At 43.2% G+C, this 16052-nt stretch overlaps 1 protein-coding gene across 3 annotated transcripts in view; it reads left to right on the top strand.

Annotated features, from left to right (window-relative positions):
- Positions 1-1177: 1177 nt before the first annotated feature.
- The window catches only part of FAP (fibroblast activation protein alpha), a 50039-nt gene continuing 35164 nt past the window's right edge, over positions 1178-16052 (top strand). Inside the window, exons 1-9 of one of the 3 annotated variants that reach the window (XM_035132580.3) lie at positions 4060-4424; positions 4732-4816; positions 8210-8278; positions 10375-10470; positions 11368-11462; positions 11540-11614; positions 13281-13333; positions 14610-14682; positions 15189-15309. In XM_035132580.3, coding sequence (XP_034988471.2) covers positions 4419-4424; positions 4732-4816; positions 8210-8278; positions 10375-10470; positions 11368-11462; positions 11540-11614; positions 13281-13333; positions 14610-14682; positions 15189-15309 — 673 coding nt within the window. In that variant the 5' untranslated portion in view covers positions 4060-4418. Of the gene's footprint in view, positions 1319-4044; positions 4425-4731; positions 4817-8209; positions 8279-10374; positions 10471-11367; positions 11463-11539; positions 11615-13280; positions 13334-14609; positions 14683-15188; positions 15310-16052 lie in introns of those variants that run through there. The other 2 variants (XM_088661076.1, XM_035132591.3) reach the window with 2 other exon arrangements.

Raw genomic sequence — 16052 nt, forward strand, 5'->3', positions numbered from 1 at the left:
CTGGTTTCTGATCCTGCTGTGGTGGTAACATATACAGTGGGCGTTTGGGTTGCGAATGTGATCCGTGCGGGAGAAGAGTTTGGATTTGATATCCCGCTTTATCACTACCCGAAGGAGTCTCAAAGCGGCTAACATTCTCCTTTCCCTTCCTCCTCCACAACAAACACTCTGTGAGGTGAGTGGGGCTGAGAGACTTCAGAGAGGTGTGAGTAGCCCAAGGTCACCCAGCAGTTGCATGTGGAGGAGCGGAGACCCAAACCCGGTTCCCCAGATTACAAGTCTACTGCTCTTAACCACTACACCACACCGGCATGTTCACAACCCGCGTCTGCGCACGTGTGGGTCGCAATTCGGCACTTCTGCGCCTGCGCAAAGCGCGATTTAGCATTTCTGCACACGCGCCAATACCCAGAGGTAACCCGTTCCGGTACTTCCGGGTTTGGCGCAGAACGCAACCCAAAAAGACGCAACCTGAAGCGGCTATAACCTCTTTCTACCCCCTGTAGAGAATAGCCTGTCATTGAAATTCTACTCAATATTGATCCAGAGTAGATTCCAACGTATAGTTAGCAGAGTAGAAACTTAAACACGTTGCAGGACTCCCAAAAAACAGACCAGAGGCCATTGTATTTCATCCAGCAGAGCTTTACTGCTACTGAAGGCAAAAGAGCATAATGGTCACAAATCCAATTCACCCAGGATTGGCCCTGTCTATAAGAAATCAGTTGCAGCAGACTTAAACTTACAATAACTTATACTTAAGTCTAAACCTTAACACTAAGCATGCTATGTATGGAACACCACACCGGAAGGAAAAGAGATAGAAAGTGAAACCCAGGCTCCTTCTGGCCTCTTATTATAGTCAGCATGACCTTGGCAGAAAAGATAAGAGAACCAGTTTAAACCAGCTGAAAGAATAGCCCAAACATCATGAAGCCACTATTTTTTATACGTACTTATATTGCCAATAATTGTCTGTTTAATCCAGGCATCTTTGTAATCAACTAATTCTTTTACAATAGATTAATCTCAGCCACAGTCACAACTACAATTCTATACCCACTTACCTGGGAATAAATAGCATTGGACTCCATAGGGTTTAACTTCTGTGTAGACATGTGTAAGTTAATGCTTTAAACGTTGCAGCCTTATTTTTTAAAAAACCCTCATTTGGTTTAGTGAGTTTTCTTCAATGGACGAGCAATATCTTGGTATTAATGCTTCCACCCAGCAGCACACAGGCCATTGCTGGTTTTTTGAAGCAATTGCTCCTCACCTAGAAAAGAGGATGAAGAAGCAGAAAGCCAGGACAATGGAGGTGAGCATGCCTTTTATTGAGCAAATAACGCCCCATCATTAACTTATTTCTCTTGGTAAGACTGTGGTTCCTTTGATTGCCACAGGGAGGCAGAAATTCGACAAGCTGAGCTTTATCAGTGTATCTCTGCACTGGCATGAAACTCTACCTGTTGAATCTCTGTCATGCAGCTCTTAAAGGCATAGGCGGCTCTTCAGCAGAAAAGAAAAGGAAAAAAAGTGATGAGCCCCATTGTTCTCACGTCTCATACAATTCACTGAAGGCTTTCTGCCAAGATCTCCCCAACCACAGAAGAAAATTGGAAGAAAATTGTCCGGGCCATTCATTGTTCAAATATAAAGTGCATACTTTAGACCGGCTATAGATCTTGTGTTTGCTGACTGTTAGTGGGCTTGGTGGTCAGGTGTAAGGCAGCTCTTTCCTCCTGCTGCTATTTCACATGAAAAGTGCAACAAGGAGAAAACGGTTCCAGTGAAAAGGCAGTTGGCTCATACTCGACCTCACAAAGCTCTCCCAGTTTCTTAGCTCTGGTGTCCTTTCAGCGAAAGCTGCAAGCTGGGTGTGACAATCTTGCTAACATTTGAATGCTCTGATCCAATTCCAATCTGAGGTCATCAGCTGAGAATGTTATTAAATGCTGTTTGGCAGACCTAACCAGAAAAGGTTGGGGCTTAAGTTTCTCTGTTCGGTATGTTGAAGGGAAGGCTAGAAATCTAGAAAGGAGGGGGGCATAGTCTTTGATAAACAAACAATATCAGTGTTATTAACCAAGGGACCAACAGTAGAATCCTACTTAGCATGTTTCTTCAGAAGCAAATTCCACTGAATGCAACTTGCTTTCCGCTTAGTGCGCTTAGGATTGCAGCATGAAGGATAGTTGGCTGCTGGCACAACTGCACAGTACATTTAGGACTTTTGCACAAAGCAATAAGCACAATATCTCCATCAGTACAGTCCTGTGCATTCTAAGAGGCAAGGTGCCCCTTAATTTTTCTCCTGCTCCCTTTATACACTAAATACTAAGCATGTTTTATGTAGAAGTGCTTAATGGGGCTTACCCCAAAATAAATGCATGCAGGTATGCTTGTGTGCATAGGATTGCAGGTTAAAGGCTGAAACTAGGGATGGGAAAGAAAGTCAATTCAGTTCACCTTTAAAGGCAAACCTACCAAATTTGCACTTTATGAAATGGCACATGAGCCACTTTTCCAAATTCACACTTCTCTGACTTTTCTGTTGCAGTTCTTCAGTCAAGCAAAAATACTAGAGTAAAGTGTACATGTGTGTGTATCAGTGAAAATGGCACACACAGATACTTGCTGGTAGAGATGTAGCATGGGGGAGGGGCTGCCGGGGCAGTGGCCCTGGGCACATTTTTCTGGGATGATCCCAACCTCGCAAAGGAGCTTGGAGCAGGTGTCGCTCCAGCGGCGGCAAAAACTGGGCTGGCACAGCGGGCTCCGTTCACACTCCACTTCCTATGCCTGCCTGCCCCAGGCACCAGCAAACCACGCTACGCCACTGCTTGTTGGGGGTTGACAGGAGTTGTAGTTCAGCAACATTTGGAAAACAGAATATGAGAGAACCGGACATGTTCGAATAACTTTCCTGCAAAACTATTGGAACTAATATAATATAATATAATAATATAATATAATAATATATAATAATATAGGTAAAGGTAAAGGCGCCCCTGACCATTAGGTCCAGTCGTGTCCGACTCTGGTGTTGCGGCGCTCATCTCGCTCTATAGGCCGAGGGAGCCAGCGTTTGTCCGCAGAAAGCTTCTGGGTCTTGTGGCCAGCATGACAAAGCTGCTTCTGGCGAACCAGAGCAGCGCACGGAAACACCGTTTACCTTCCTGCTGGAGCGGTCCCTATTTATCTACTTGCACTTTGATGTGCTTTCGAACTGCTAGGTGGGCAGGAGCTGGGACCGAGCAACGGGAGCTCACCCCGTTGCAGGGATTTGAACCGCCGACCTTCTGATCAGCAAGCCCTAGACTCTGTGGTTTAACCCACAGCGCCACCTGGGTCCCTTTTCCAACAGAAAAATAAAATAAAATAATCGATTAAACATTAAAAGCCTCCCTAAACAGGGCTGCCTTCAGATGTCTTCTGTATGCTCAATAAATGGGCTGTCTGCAAGAGCCCTATCTTCACTCTTAAAGAGTCACTTCCAACAGCTGCCTTCTTCCTTTTCATAAGGAAAGCTTTGTGCCCGCAAATCGAGAAGAACGCCTGGTTAATAACTTGTCCGGAAGAGGCAAATTGTTTCATTTTCCTTTGAAAATACACAGTGCTAAGCAAAGAGCTGTTTGGGGTCTTTAATGAGGACATAGGAAGCTGCCTTATGGCAGGTCACATTATTTCTCCATCCGGTCCAGTATTGTCTGCTCAGGCTGACAGTGGCTCTCCTGGGGTCTTGGGTAGAAGTTTTTCACCTTGTGTGATTACCTGCTATCTTTTAATTGGAGGTGCTGGAAGTTGACCTCCTTACATGCAAAGCATGGGCCCTACTAAAGAGTAATTTCCCTAAGGTATAAATCAGTCTCATGTGTGTGTGTGTGTGTGTGTGTGTGTGTGTGTGTGTGTGTGTACACACATACATAACCGCCCCAAGTATATTTACATATGTAGATTCACAGATTCTCCACTTCTTCCTTAATTTGTTTCTGTATTATGAGTGCAACATCTTGCTTTTGAAAACGTTTCCTACTTCAAGTATTGCCAATACCTCTCAGGGTGAAACAGCACATCTCCAATCTGTTGTTGAGTCACAGGACCCACAAACTCTTCATGTAAGCATTGTTAAGTTATGGTTTACATGAACGGCACTGATACAGCCCAAGGCCTGCTGCAGCCACCCACAGTTCATTTCAGGGCTGAGAACGCCCTCAAAAATCTGTTTCCTATTTTATGGAAAAACCTCTGAAATTTGGCATGGATTTTGAAAGCACATAAAGAAAACTGTCTGAGGCTTGGCCTCCGTTTGAGAAAGCTGACGCTGCTTTTGCAAACTGCTCTCGGAGATCCAGTGACCGGCATCCAGAAGAGGGAAGGAGAACTAAAGAATCTTCCTTAAGAGAACAAGCGGGAGAATGAAGGTCTGTAAAAAAATAATAAAGTGATACATAGATAGGTCTGGATTTTGGAGGGCTTTAAAAACTTTTTGTTCTGTTGCTCGGTTGTGAGAAAATATCAGAGGCAGAAGGCACGCTCTCAATAGGAAGAGGAAACTGAAAAAGCATACGGCTCGACACATACTTGAAGGAGATTCCAGCTGTTGGCATACAATACGCTGCTGAAATTCTATATAGTTTTGCTTTGGGAGGAGGGGAATGGACTATAACTAAAGTCTTGAGAACTGTCATTTAGGGAAGACTTGAATTGCAACTGATTTCTATTCTACAGATCCAGCTGAAAATCTTAGTTGGCGTGATCTCATGTCTTTTCCTGTCTTTGTTCATTATGTGTGCCGTATTAATTCCTCCAAAAGGTAAGATAACATCCTGGAAAATACAAAATCCTATGTCCATAAACGTGTCTGCAGCCAGAATTATTTTCGGCAGGACTTAACATACATGTAACTTTGAGTAAGTTTGCACCCTAGCTTTTCTTTCTTTCTCTTTAAGCTACAGCTATTTAGTTAGTTTAACAATAGAGAGAGAGAGAAAATCGTTTGCTGTCTTCTTGCCAGCACTACTGTGGGTTTACTAAGGTATAGGAATTTGGGGCTGCCATTATCTATACCCTGGAAAAATACAGATGCCTGAATGTGTCGATGCAAGGAATCTTTTCAAGTGAAAATTGTAGCTGCATTGCCATTGGTGCGCATCACTGGTAATACATTTTGACAAGGCTACAAACAGTGTTTTGAACGGCCATCTACCTGTTAGCAGGCATTTCCGAACTCATGACATTTATGGCTTCTTTTCCTCCTATCCATTGCTTTGGATCGGGTTACTAATAATCCTAGGCACATACAATGTGCAAGCACTTCAGTCTGATAGGGTTTCCTTATGGGATCTGGCACCATCCTGTATGTACACATGAAGTCAGGCCTATCCAACAGTCACTCAGAGATTCAACATTAGTCATGCTCAGCTTATACCCACCGAAATGAATGCTCCTAAGTCAACTGATCTTAACTAATGAGTGACAGATACCACCCCATGACTGTCGTAATGGAAAGCCTCTCAAAAATAGAAAAGAAAAAGCTCATCCTACTCGTTTTTTAAAAAAAGAAAAGAATCAATGTTTCCTTTTTTATCAGAATAAAATTATGGGGATGTGTATCAGTTTTTTGTTGTTGCTGTGCATATTGTGAGGGGAGTCCATCCTCCATTAGTCCTATGTTTATATAAAACAGAAAATATCCTCTATTCTGTGTGTGGTAGAAAACCAATTACAGTATTCAGCAAACCTTAAATGCTACCTTCAACAGCTTTACCAAAAAGCCCACTAAGCTACTATGGTGACAGCAGACTTAACAGCTGAGGGATACTTAGCCTGAACTTTTGACAGGCAAAGCATATGGAAAACAGGGCAAATATTAATGAATTTTATTGCTGATGGGAGGCTAACATTTTACAGCGTATAAAACGTTCATAGCTAGTAATCTTGACAGCCATTTCTTTCTACTAGCAGTAGATAGCTTTTGGCACTTGGGTTAGGGCTCACCTTATGTCAGTGATTATAAGTTTTTAATATTATATTTTAACATAACCAGCCCTGAGACCTTAGGATGACCGGGAGGTGAGGTAATAATATGATCTAATATTTTATCTCTGTAGTCAGCTGGGATTTAATTAGACTGGCCTCCATCAGTGTTTTAGCCCCAGTAACCTTGTATTCAGAACAGATAACACAAGAGACAAGACTGCCTTGAACACATAGAAAATGCCTCTTCCTTCACAATGAAGAACTATTCCTGCATATTATATCTAAGGATTGGGAAGAAGAGATTCCAGGATAAGAAGTTCCAGTTTAAGATTAGGGACAACTTCTGTCTTCAGACAGCTTCTGTCCTTAGGCCCTTTTTCTCAGCCAAGTGGACCCTTTGCCACAGGCCTCAAAGCTGGACCATTGTGAAGTCAAAGTTTATTTGTTGTTGCGACCATCCTGGACCATTCAAGCGACCATTGTGAACATTTCTGGTGCTGACTTCCCTCAGCAGACAGAATGTCCATGAACATTCCATGATACCACAACAGTTCATCCGGTGTGTAGGGAGGTACTAGAGCAGGAATGGGGAATCTCAAGCGACCTTGAGGAATGGGGAATCTCAGCCCCGCCCCCGGGGTGTGTGTGTCTGAATGTGGGCTTCCAAATCTTCACCATGCTCTCCATCAGACCACTCTCCTCACCAGCCACCTCAAGTGCTTTTGTCTGGCTGGAACGTGTCATTGAACTGCGATAATGTTTCTTTCTTGCCAGGATGAGCAAAAGAGAGAAGTGTCTGTAGAAATCTCTGATTGCTGTGAGGAACACCTGTTGCTTCACCTGCCCTACCCTCTGGTCCCACTTCACCGCTAGCAGATGGTTCTCAGAAGGTTGACCATAAGGGGGTGTGGTCTTCAGGTTGAAAAAGATTCCTCACCCCTGTATGCGATGATCCGCTACAGCCACCACCATGTCATTCAGTACGTTGCAATATATATTGCAAATATGCTGTCCGTCCTGAAGAAAAACATGACTCATGCAAGAGTCGGATGAAGACCATGTAGCCCTCCAGATGTTGATAGGTTCCAGCCCCATCCAGAATGAGCAATGGTGATGACAGATTGGAGTTTTAGTCTAACATCTGGAGGGGCCCAGGTCCCCCAGCCTTGAGCTACATAAATAGGTAACAAATGTACTGTGAATAGACCTTATAACTACGAATCATGTAAGTTTCTAATACTGTGGAGTAACTTTTAGGCATTGTGGTAGAATTGTTGACAGTAGCATTTAAGATCCCCACTGCCCTCGCACCCAAACAGCATTGTCAAATATCCTTTATAACAGAAATACAATTAATAGCAGGTGTTTTATATTAATTCTATGCTCGCAAAATACATTTTTTAAAGAGTATTTTTTTCTGGAATGTGCGCAGCGAGTCATAAGATTCCTTTCACTTTATGCTGATTAAAACGACACCCTTGTGTTTTAATGAACAGTAGTGTAAGCTTTTTATCCTTGGCTTTTTTGAAGCTCTCAATTAGAAACTGCCATCTGATGGGAGATGAGCTTCTTCTTCTTTCATGAATCTTTATATTGAAAGATTATTGCTAACTCAGTGTTTGCCATGATGGTGATTCTTTGTGTGCCTAGACTGGCCTTTGGGTTTATTTATCTTGACAGCTTTCTTCTGCGTTGGCGCTGGCGAGGAACAGTGTCAACAGTAGAAGTGACATGTGTGTTCTAGAGTAACTAATAGTTACATAGAAGAAGAAAAACAAGCATTATCTTCCCTTTTCCTTTTAAAATATTGATCTGTTAAAGTAAACGTGGTGAAATGTTTCATCAGGAGTCTGAATATATTGACCTTGAGGGAAGTCCCTAAGTGAGGGAGCTATGGAGGAGCGAGTATCACCAGATACAATGACCAGATGTGTTTCTCCTCTGAGCACCTGCTGAAATGGTGATCATCTCAAATCTCCTCATTTACTACTGCAGCGTCACGAAGTTTTTGAAAATCGATTTGAATACTTAGCTACAGAAAACAAGATATTTGTTTCTGAGAAACTGCTCGCTCAGAAACAGCTCAAGGTTCTAACTAGGCCAGGTTAAAAACAGACACATTTTGCAAAGATGTGCTAGCTTTTTGTTTAGCTGACTTAGAGGGACAGACTTAGCTAAGCAGAAGCCAATGCAAAGACTCCTGCTAATGCAACAATGCTTTCCCCAGGACCCGCCCAAGACATTTTGGCAACTGAGGCGAACGACAAAACGCCCCCTGCCCAACAGGGGACAAGGGGTGAGTGAAGTACAGTATATACATCAGGAACAAGCAAAGAATAAGGATCTACATCAACAACAAGCTGGGGGAGGAATCAAATCAACCTTACCCAATGGTTGAAGTAGGAATCAAAGGCCTTTGTGAAGGGGGGGGGGGCGAAGATGCCTGATCTGAATCATTCCGGGTGGGTGCAGAGCCTAGGAGACCCCCTTTCCTCCCTAAGGTGGGAGGAGACTAGCAGCGCCTCTCGTTCTCCAAGAGGCGGCATGGGGGGGGGAGCTGCCAAGGGGCAGCAAATTCAGCCTCCGGTTAGTGTGGTGCAGCCATTGCTGGTGCTGCGCCAGTGGGCAACACATTCCTTGGAGGCTAGATCTGCTGCCCCATAGATCCTGCCACCCAAGGCAGTTGCCTCACCTTCCCTCATGGGTGGGCCAGCCCTGTGTTCCTTCCGCTGCTCCCCTTAATTACCCCCCTCATGCCTCCCAGCCACAGATCTGCTCTGGACGGTCAGGGGAACCCCCAGAACACCACCCAGGGGGTAGGAGAGGGGAGATCGTTCTGTTGGGCAAACAGAAATGCTTGCGCTGATGGAACAATCTCCTCGGCACTCACCAGAATTCCAGGGATTACTCTCTGATGAATCAATTTAAAACACACACAAACACACAAGTATGTAAAACATAGCTGCCAAGTTTTCCCATTTCTCGCGAGGAAGCCTATTCAGCATAAGGGAAAATCCTTTAAAATAAGGGATAACTTGGCAGCTATGATGTAAAATCATTTGTGGGTAAATCAAGGAGAGAAATGCAACAAGAAACAATTGCAAAGTTAGCATTTGCAGGAAATACTCGTATGAGGCTTGTACAACTGTGTTTTTTAGCCGTTCTCTTTCTAATCCTTCATAAGTATGTTATAGTAAATGTGGTCTACGTAGGGAAACCAAGATGGAATGGCATGTTAACTCTTTGATCTGAGCCAACAGAGCTTAATGACTTAATGTGTTATGATGAATGCCTAAAATTGGTGAATTTCTGCGGTCTGAATGTTATTCCAAAATAATTTCATTCACTCATTTCATTTGATTTCATTTCATTCCCCCTCCCTCTTTTTGGATGCCCCCTTCACTGTCAGCAGTTTCATTTGGGTGGTTGTTCAGTGTTGGCATTTACTGGGTATTCACAAAATTAGTCTTGGATTGTTAAAGTCTGCCAAGCTTTGGCCATTCACATGGACGTGTTTGAAAAATGAAAACTGTTTGGGAAATACAGCTAGGACTGCCATAAGCCGGGAATTTCACAGACATAGCAAGGATTCATCCGTCAAAAATGACATCCTGGCGGAATTTTCAGTGGGGAGATATGTCTGAGAAAGCGCATGCGTATGGCAGCCCATATAGGAGTGCTGATTTAGGGGTGATTTTCCTAAAAGAAGAAAACGGAGGAACCTACTCCTTTTTTTTAAAATAGATTTTCCAAAGAAGCGCAACAACTTTGCCCCACCCCACTCCCAAGAAAAAAGCTCAACAACTTTGCCAAAAAAAGAGAGCTCAAAATCCGGATTTTCACTTTTTGAAATATGGCAACCCTAAATACACTGAAGAACACGGGAAAGGGACCAGTGATTCTAAAACCTAGGACAGAGAGCTTTATTGAACATAGCCCACCTATGTTTGATATGAATGGAAAATGTTGTTTCGTTGTTAATTCATTACATGGACTAGTTCAGCTGTGCTGGCTGGGGCTGATGGGCGGAGGCTGGAATGTACCTGCTTAGTTCACGGCATAACAAGTGGAGTTGACATGTGGTTGTTCCGAGTTATCAGTCAAAATGAAAACTGGCATTCTTCAGAGACATAGAAAACCAGATTCCTGCTGGTCTGAGGAAGAAATAAATCTTTTGTGTGAAATGAAGGGTTACTGCAGTTCACCCAGCCTGGTATTTTTCAGCGTGGTTATAAGCAGAAGGGCACATGTGCTTTCATCCTAGCAGGTCTACAACCTCCCAAACCCATAGATTAGTGGCTACCATAATTCAAATGAATAAAATTCTAGAAACCATTTGTGCCTCTTGGGTGTGTTGTTATTAAATATCTCATTCCTGTTCTGTTTTTAAAGTTCGAAACAAAGGAAGCAATCCTAGACCTTTAACATTAAAAGAATATCTGGATGGAGACTTCAGTTACAAAACAATTTCTCCTTACTGGATTTCGGGTAAGGGAAGGCATTATTTGTGGGTCAATGAATATGTGGTGCTGAAACATCATTTTGGATTATTATTATTTTAAAAAACAAAATCTACAAAGCTTGTGTCCACTGATGCTTTTGTTTTCGTTTTATGTCTTTTATTGGGGTGTGTGTGTTTTGTTTTTAAATGTTTTAAGCTGCCCTGAGAAACGTAAATGCATTGGAAGTATGGGGTATGTGGTTTCTAAAACGAAAAAGTGAGTGCAGCTAAAATGTTCAAGGAATGGGAAAAGGTGAGGTGTATGGGGTTTCATTGTGCCATGTACCTTGATATTAACTAGTAACTGCAGACTGAGACCAATAGGATTTGCATAAAATAGGGCGGCAGAAAAAGGGCAAGAAAGAAGGGGGTGGCAGAAAGCATGAAAGAAAAGAGCAGGGCAGAGGGAGGGAGACAGAAAGAGGGAGGGAGGGAGGTGGCAGAAAGAGAAAGTTTCTGCTGTTTCTGTAAAGCAAACATAAATATAGAACACAGCAGTATAAATTGTGCATTGTCTACTCTAATCTCTGCCCCTATCTCAGGCTGTGTAATGCCATACATTAAAAACACATGACTTCCCCCAAAAATCCTGGGAAATGTAGTTTACCCCTCACATAACTGCAGTTCCCTGCATCCTTAACAAACTACAGTTCCCAGGATTCTTTGGGGGAAATTATGTGTTTTTAATGTGTGGTGTGTCCACTATTTGAGCTACCTGAGATTGTTCCATCTCTCTGCCCCCCCCCCGAATTACAGCATCAAAGTATTGTTATTTTACATACATTTCCAACATCATTTGCTGTAACAGATGCTGTAGTGAGATGACATTTGTAACCAAGCTTATTGTAATCATTCAGGCTATGTTTTTCCTCCTCCCTCCTAAGGAAATGAATATCTCCACCAGTTCCCAGAAGATGATATAATTCTTTACAATGTTGAATATGGGCAGTCACACACACTCCTGTCTAACAGCGTACTTGTACGTATTACTGTAATTTTAAAAATTGGTCAAAGGTCCATGCTTTGGCTTCTAATTCGTATCTTTAAATCTTTTAGAAAAAAGTGAATGCCACAAGCTATATACTGTCAGCTGACCAGAATTTCATGCTGTTGGAAAGCAACTACTCAAAGGTAAAATGTTTTTCAGCTGAGATTCGTGGGCGGGATCCAGTGCACTTGTTATGTTTGTGTAACTCCCCATTTTTAGTGAACATTGGTCACATTGTTAGTGAGCGATAGAACTCCCTCCCTCCACCCATGTGCTCCCCATGCCCTCCATGGGTTTTGGGGAAATTCGTGGAACAGTCTTAGGGAAGGGGGTGCAGGGGAAGAAGATGAGGGAAGCTTCATTGGGAAGCAGAAGTTACAAAGCACTACTTTGGATACAAACCAGTATTTATTCCTTAGCTTACAATCAGCCCTGTTTCCCACCACCAATGAATCAGAAGCGGAGGTGATGGGGAGTGGAATTCCTCTTGTTATTCTTCTGTATAAGCAAGCATCTCCTAATTCTGCTGACAAAATAAACCAATAGGTGGACTTTTCTCTGTTATCAGGGAAATTTCCCAATGGTCCAAGGCAAACACACTTGTGCGATCCTCAATAAGGGCTGAGATGAAGGAGAACATTCTGAACTCTCTCCACATAGAGCAGGCATCTCCAAACTTTGGCCCTCCAGATGTTTTGGACTACAATTCCCATCTGCCCTGACCACTGGTCCTGTTAGCTAGGGATCATGGGAGTTGTAGGCCAAAACATCTGGAGGGCCGCAGTCTGGGGATGCCTGACATAGAGACACCATGGTTTTGCAAGGGGAGGGGACGTAGCGTCAATCAAGAAGCCCCATTCTACTCTGCTTTCATTCCCATTAGCAGTTAGGCTGAGTGGTCATTTTGGAAATTGCTATGCAGATTTTGTAGATTGTGGGCAACTTATTATTTTTACTAGACTGAGAAAGACATCAAATGTCTAAAAGATCATACCCATGTTGCATTCCATGTGTGGAAATATTTCTTAGTGGTGGCTAGACATAGAGGAGACATTTAGTTCACCTTTAAATGAGAACCTAACTCCCCAAAAGGGGAGTCAAAAGAAAGCTCAGCTGTCTCTGGAAATCTGCACTTCTCTGACTTGTGAAATGCAGTTTTCCAGCCAATTAATGTATACAAAACTACACATACTTAAAGTGTGGATAAAAGTGCATCTGCTTGTGAAAGGAACATACTAAAATGCATTATATAAGGGAAAACCGCTTTCCAAAAAATGCGCACGAGGCAAAATTGCATTGAATGAAAATGTCCACTGAAAAGCTTAATGAATTTTCATGTGGATGAAAAATGAAAATCACAAAGTGAAGTGGAAATGTGGAGAGTTGAACTTAAGGCTGGGGGAAATGAGAAACTGAAGCTGACAGATTTGCCCACCCCTAGCAATAACAGGTCCCCATGGCGCGAAAATACTTTGCCCATGGGTGCCTAAGTCTCATGGTGGGTCTCAGGGATGTGCGCTGTAGGTGTCAACACACTCTACTTGGCTGAACAACCTGCGTGATGATTGTCCCTTATACTTTCTGGAAGCTAACCTGCTGTCACCACCAGGAAGCATTTCCAGCAGCTTCCGCAAGGTGAGCTGTGTTGTGATAACTGGTGCTTGGACAGTGCCATTGTGAAGGTTTGCAGAGCTTTCATAAAGTGAAACTGGCTTCTGTTAAAATAATGTTGGGAGGAATACTATGTGTTACTATGTTTCGTCTATAATAATATCTAATCATGTTATGTCTCTGTTGTAACTTTTTCAGCTCTGGAGGTACTCTTATACAGCATCCTATCACATTTACGATCTTGCAAACAGGTAAGACTGAAAAAGTTTTCTTTTATACTGACCCACAAGTCAATCTGTTCCCTGTTTGCTCTTGGTCTTCTATTTGTGCTCCTTTAAGGCATACTTTTTTCCCCTCTTAGGAGAACAGTGATAACTTTGGGGGGGGGGCTTTAAAAGACAAAATCATGGAGGATAAGGCAGTCAATGGCTACCAGATGCAGTGACTGTGCTTTGCCTCCACAGTCAGATTCCCGTTGCTGGAATCCACAGGAAGGGGGTGTGTGCTCTTGTGCTCAGGTCCTGCTTAAGGGCAGTGGTGCCAACTTGGCCTCCAGATTGTGGGTGTCCAGCAGCACACGTGGCGTGATGTCATGACGTCACTTGCGCCATTGTGTGTGCATGCTGCTTGGCCTCTGCCCGCCTCCTCCTCTGGCTCTCATGTGCGGCAGCAACTGGGCCAGGGCCTCTGCTGGGGCTTGCCGCAGATATGCTTGGGCATCCATAATGGGAATTTTGTGGGTGCCGAGGCCCCCCTGAGTTGGCGCCAATGCCTGAGGGGTCCCTTATGGACATCTGGTGGACAACTGTGAGAACAAGTTGCTAGACTAGATCAACCACTGCACTCCTTATGTTCTTGTATTAGTTAGGCAAGCTAACAGGCACATTGTTTCCCGTGACATTACTAAATTACCCACTTCTAAATGGTTATATCCCATGCTGGACATAGCAAATTCTGCTCACGCAATGGGACTTCCCCTTCCTCTCTTCTCCCTGCGTCCCCTCTGGAGCAGATTCTAAAGGTGTGCAGGGAAGGGGAGAGGAAAGTTCTGTAACACAAGTCTTCTGCACTCGCGGAACTCCACCGCAAGATATGACCCAAATACTCTTGGTGTGTGCACTTTCTAGGCTCCCTTAAATCACAGCACTCCCATGACCACAGGAATACAATGGGGCTTGCCTCTGCTGCCCAGATGCTGAACACATTGACTTGGGAATAAGCTCTGTCAAATTGTTGAAAAAGAGAGTCAACATATTATAAAGTAAAAAATAATAAAATGAGTATCTGTAACCACGTACATGCCTAGATGGCTGCCCCCAACTATAACAAGAAATTAAATAAGAAAAGAACCATCCACTTCAGTGGGCTCCATTGTGCCCATGCCCGCCTAGGTGCTCATGAGGGTCCTTTTTGTTTGCTGTTGACCCTTCTTTGGGGATTCTTTTGTGGAAGCCAATGGCTTTAAATGAAATCTGACCTTGAAATACCGAGCTTTCCTTTTTATCTCTCCTTTCTTTCCCTTTGCAGTGCTTTTGTCAAAGGACACGAGCTTCCGCATGGCATTCAGTATATAGCCTGGTCACCTGTTGGACACAAATTGGTCAGTAAGCTCACAAAGTGTGACAATAACGCGTCTTTTTTATGAGATTCATTTGCCTTTAGTGTTTGCGCAGGCATCGTTTCTGTAGGCCTTCTTATCTCTGCTTATCAGCTGTGCTTTAGAATATTGACTCTTAAAAAGATAAACACTCCACGGCTGCCTGGAACTGTGGGTGCTTTAGCACAGAGACCTGGTAATTGTTGGACCACTTTGTCTTCTCCGAAAACTAGACAAACCCAAGGTACAGGGACCCGGGTGTTAGGGTCTCTTCATTTGCTATTTACCTAACCACTGTAGTTTCTGACCATCTTCTGTCTGCCCAGATGCAAAGAAAGCACTACTCACAGCTACAATAAACCTACCATTAAAATTATGGACTGGTCATTTCTTCATATCAGGGGGCAAATTTAGCAGGGGATCAAATACTTTCCCCCCTCACTGTAATTCCCTGTCCTCAATAGCTTTGACTGCATAAAATGATTTTTTGATTTTTTTTTCCTTCCCAGGTTTATGTGCATCAGAATAATATCTATTTGAAACAAGGCCCCAGAGACACTGCTGTTCAAATAACTACAAATGGTTATTGGAATGAAATATTTAATGGAATCCCTGACTGGGTCTACGAAGGTAAACATCAACCTGAAATCAATATTATTGCCATGCGAGGCAAGAGTTGGGCAGCAAAAAGATGTGATGCCCTGAGCAGCAGCCAAAAGTTGTTCATAGTGCTGTGTTTTTGTAGAAGGCATATATTTCTCATAAGGAGTCCCTTCCTCAAAACTGCAAAAACCTAGCTGTTAACTACAAGTCAGCAAGGTTATTCACCATCATAATGTACTGTTTGTCAACAGCTTTGCTCAATTTCTTACAGCAATAACATGCATTCTCACTGTGGTTTCCTAACATCCTGTATCTTGGTTTTTCACATCCTGCCACATATTTCTTCAGGGTAAGGTGGGGGGATATTTCCTAGTTAGTTTCTGCTAGGTTTTAGACCTACCCACTTTTGTACGTTCCTCAGATATCTGTCATAAAACTATCTGTCCAACTTAAGAACTAGTTGTGGCCTTTGCCCACTCATTATGGAGATGTCGTACTGGGGGGGAGAGAGAAAGGGTTAATAGGCTGACCAATAAGAAAGCCCAGGGGCGGAGCCTAACTGTGTTTAAGGCTCAACACAGGGGGGTTGGCAGTTAGTTAGTTTGGTTTCTTGTGGGTGGGAGGCCTAGGAGTTAGAGTGAGTTAGAGACAGAGAGAATGAATCGGATTACAGTGTTTCAAAGTATTTAAAACTTTTTTGCATTCAGAATAAACTGGAATCTTTGTTAATACATTACAACCTGACTGAGTCTGAATACATTACCGGGGAA

The sequence above is a fragment of the Zootoca vivipara genome, chromosome 1, assembly GCF_965207765.1.
Source record: "Zootoca vivipara chromosome 1, rZooViv2.hap1.1, whole genome shotgun sequence".
Taxonomy (NCBI): domain Eukaryota; kingdom Metazoa; phylum Chordata; class Lepidosauria; order Squamata; family Lacertidae; genus Zootoca; species Zootoca vivipara.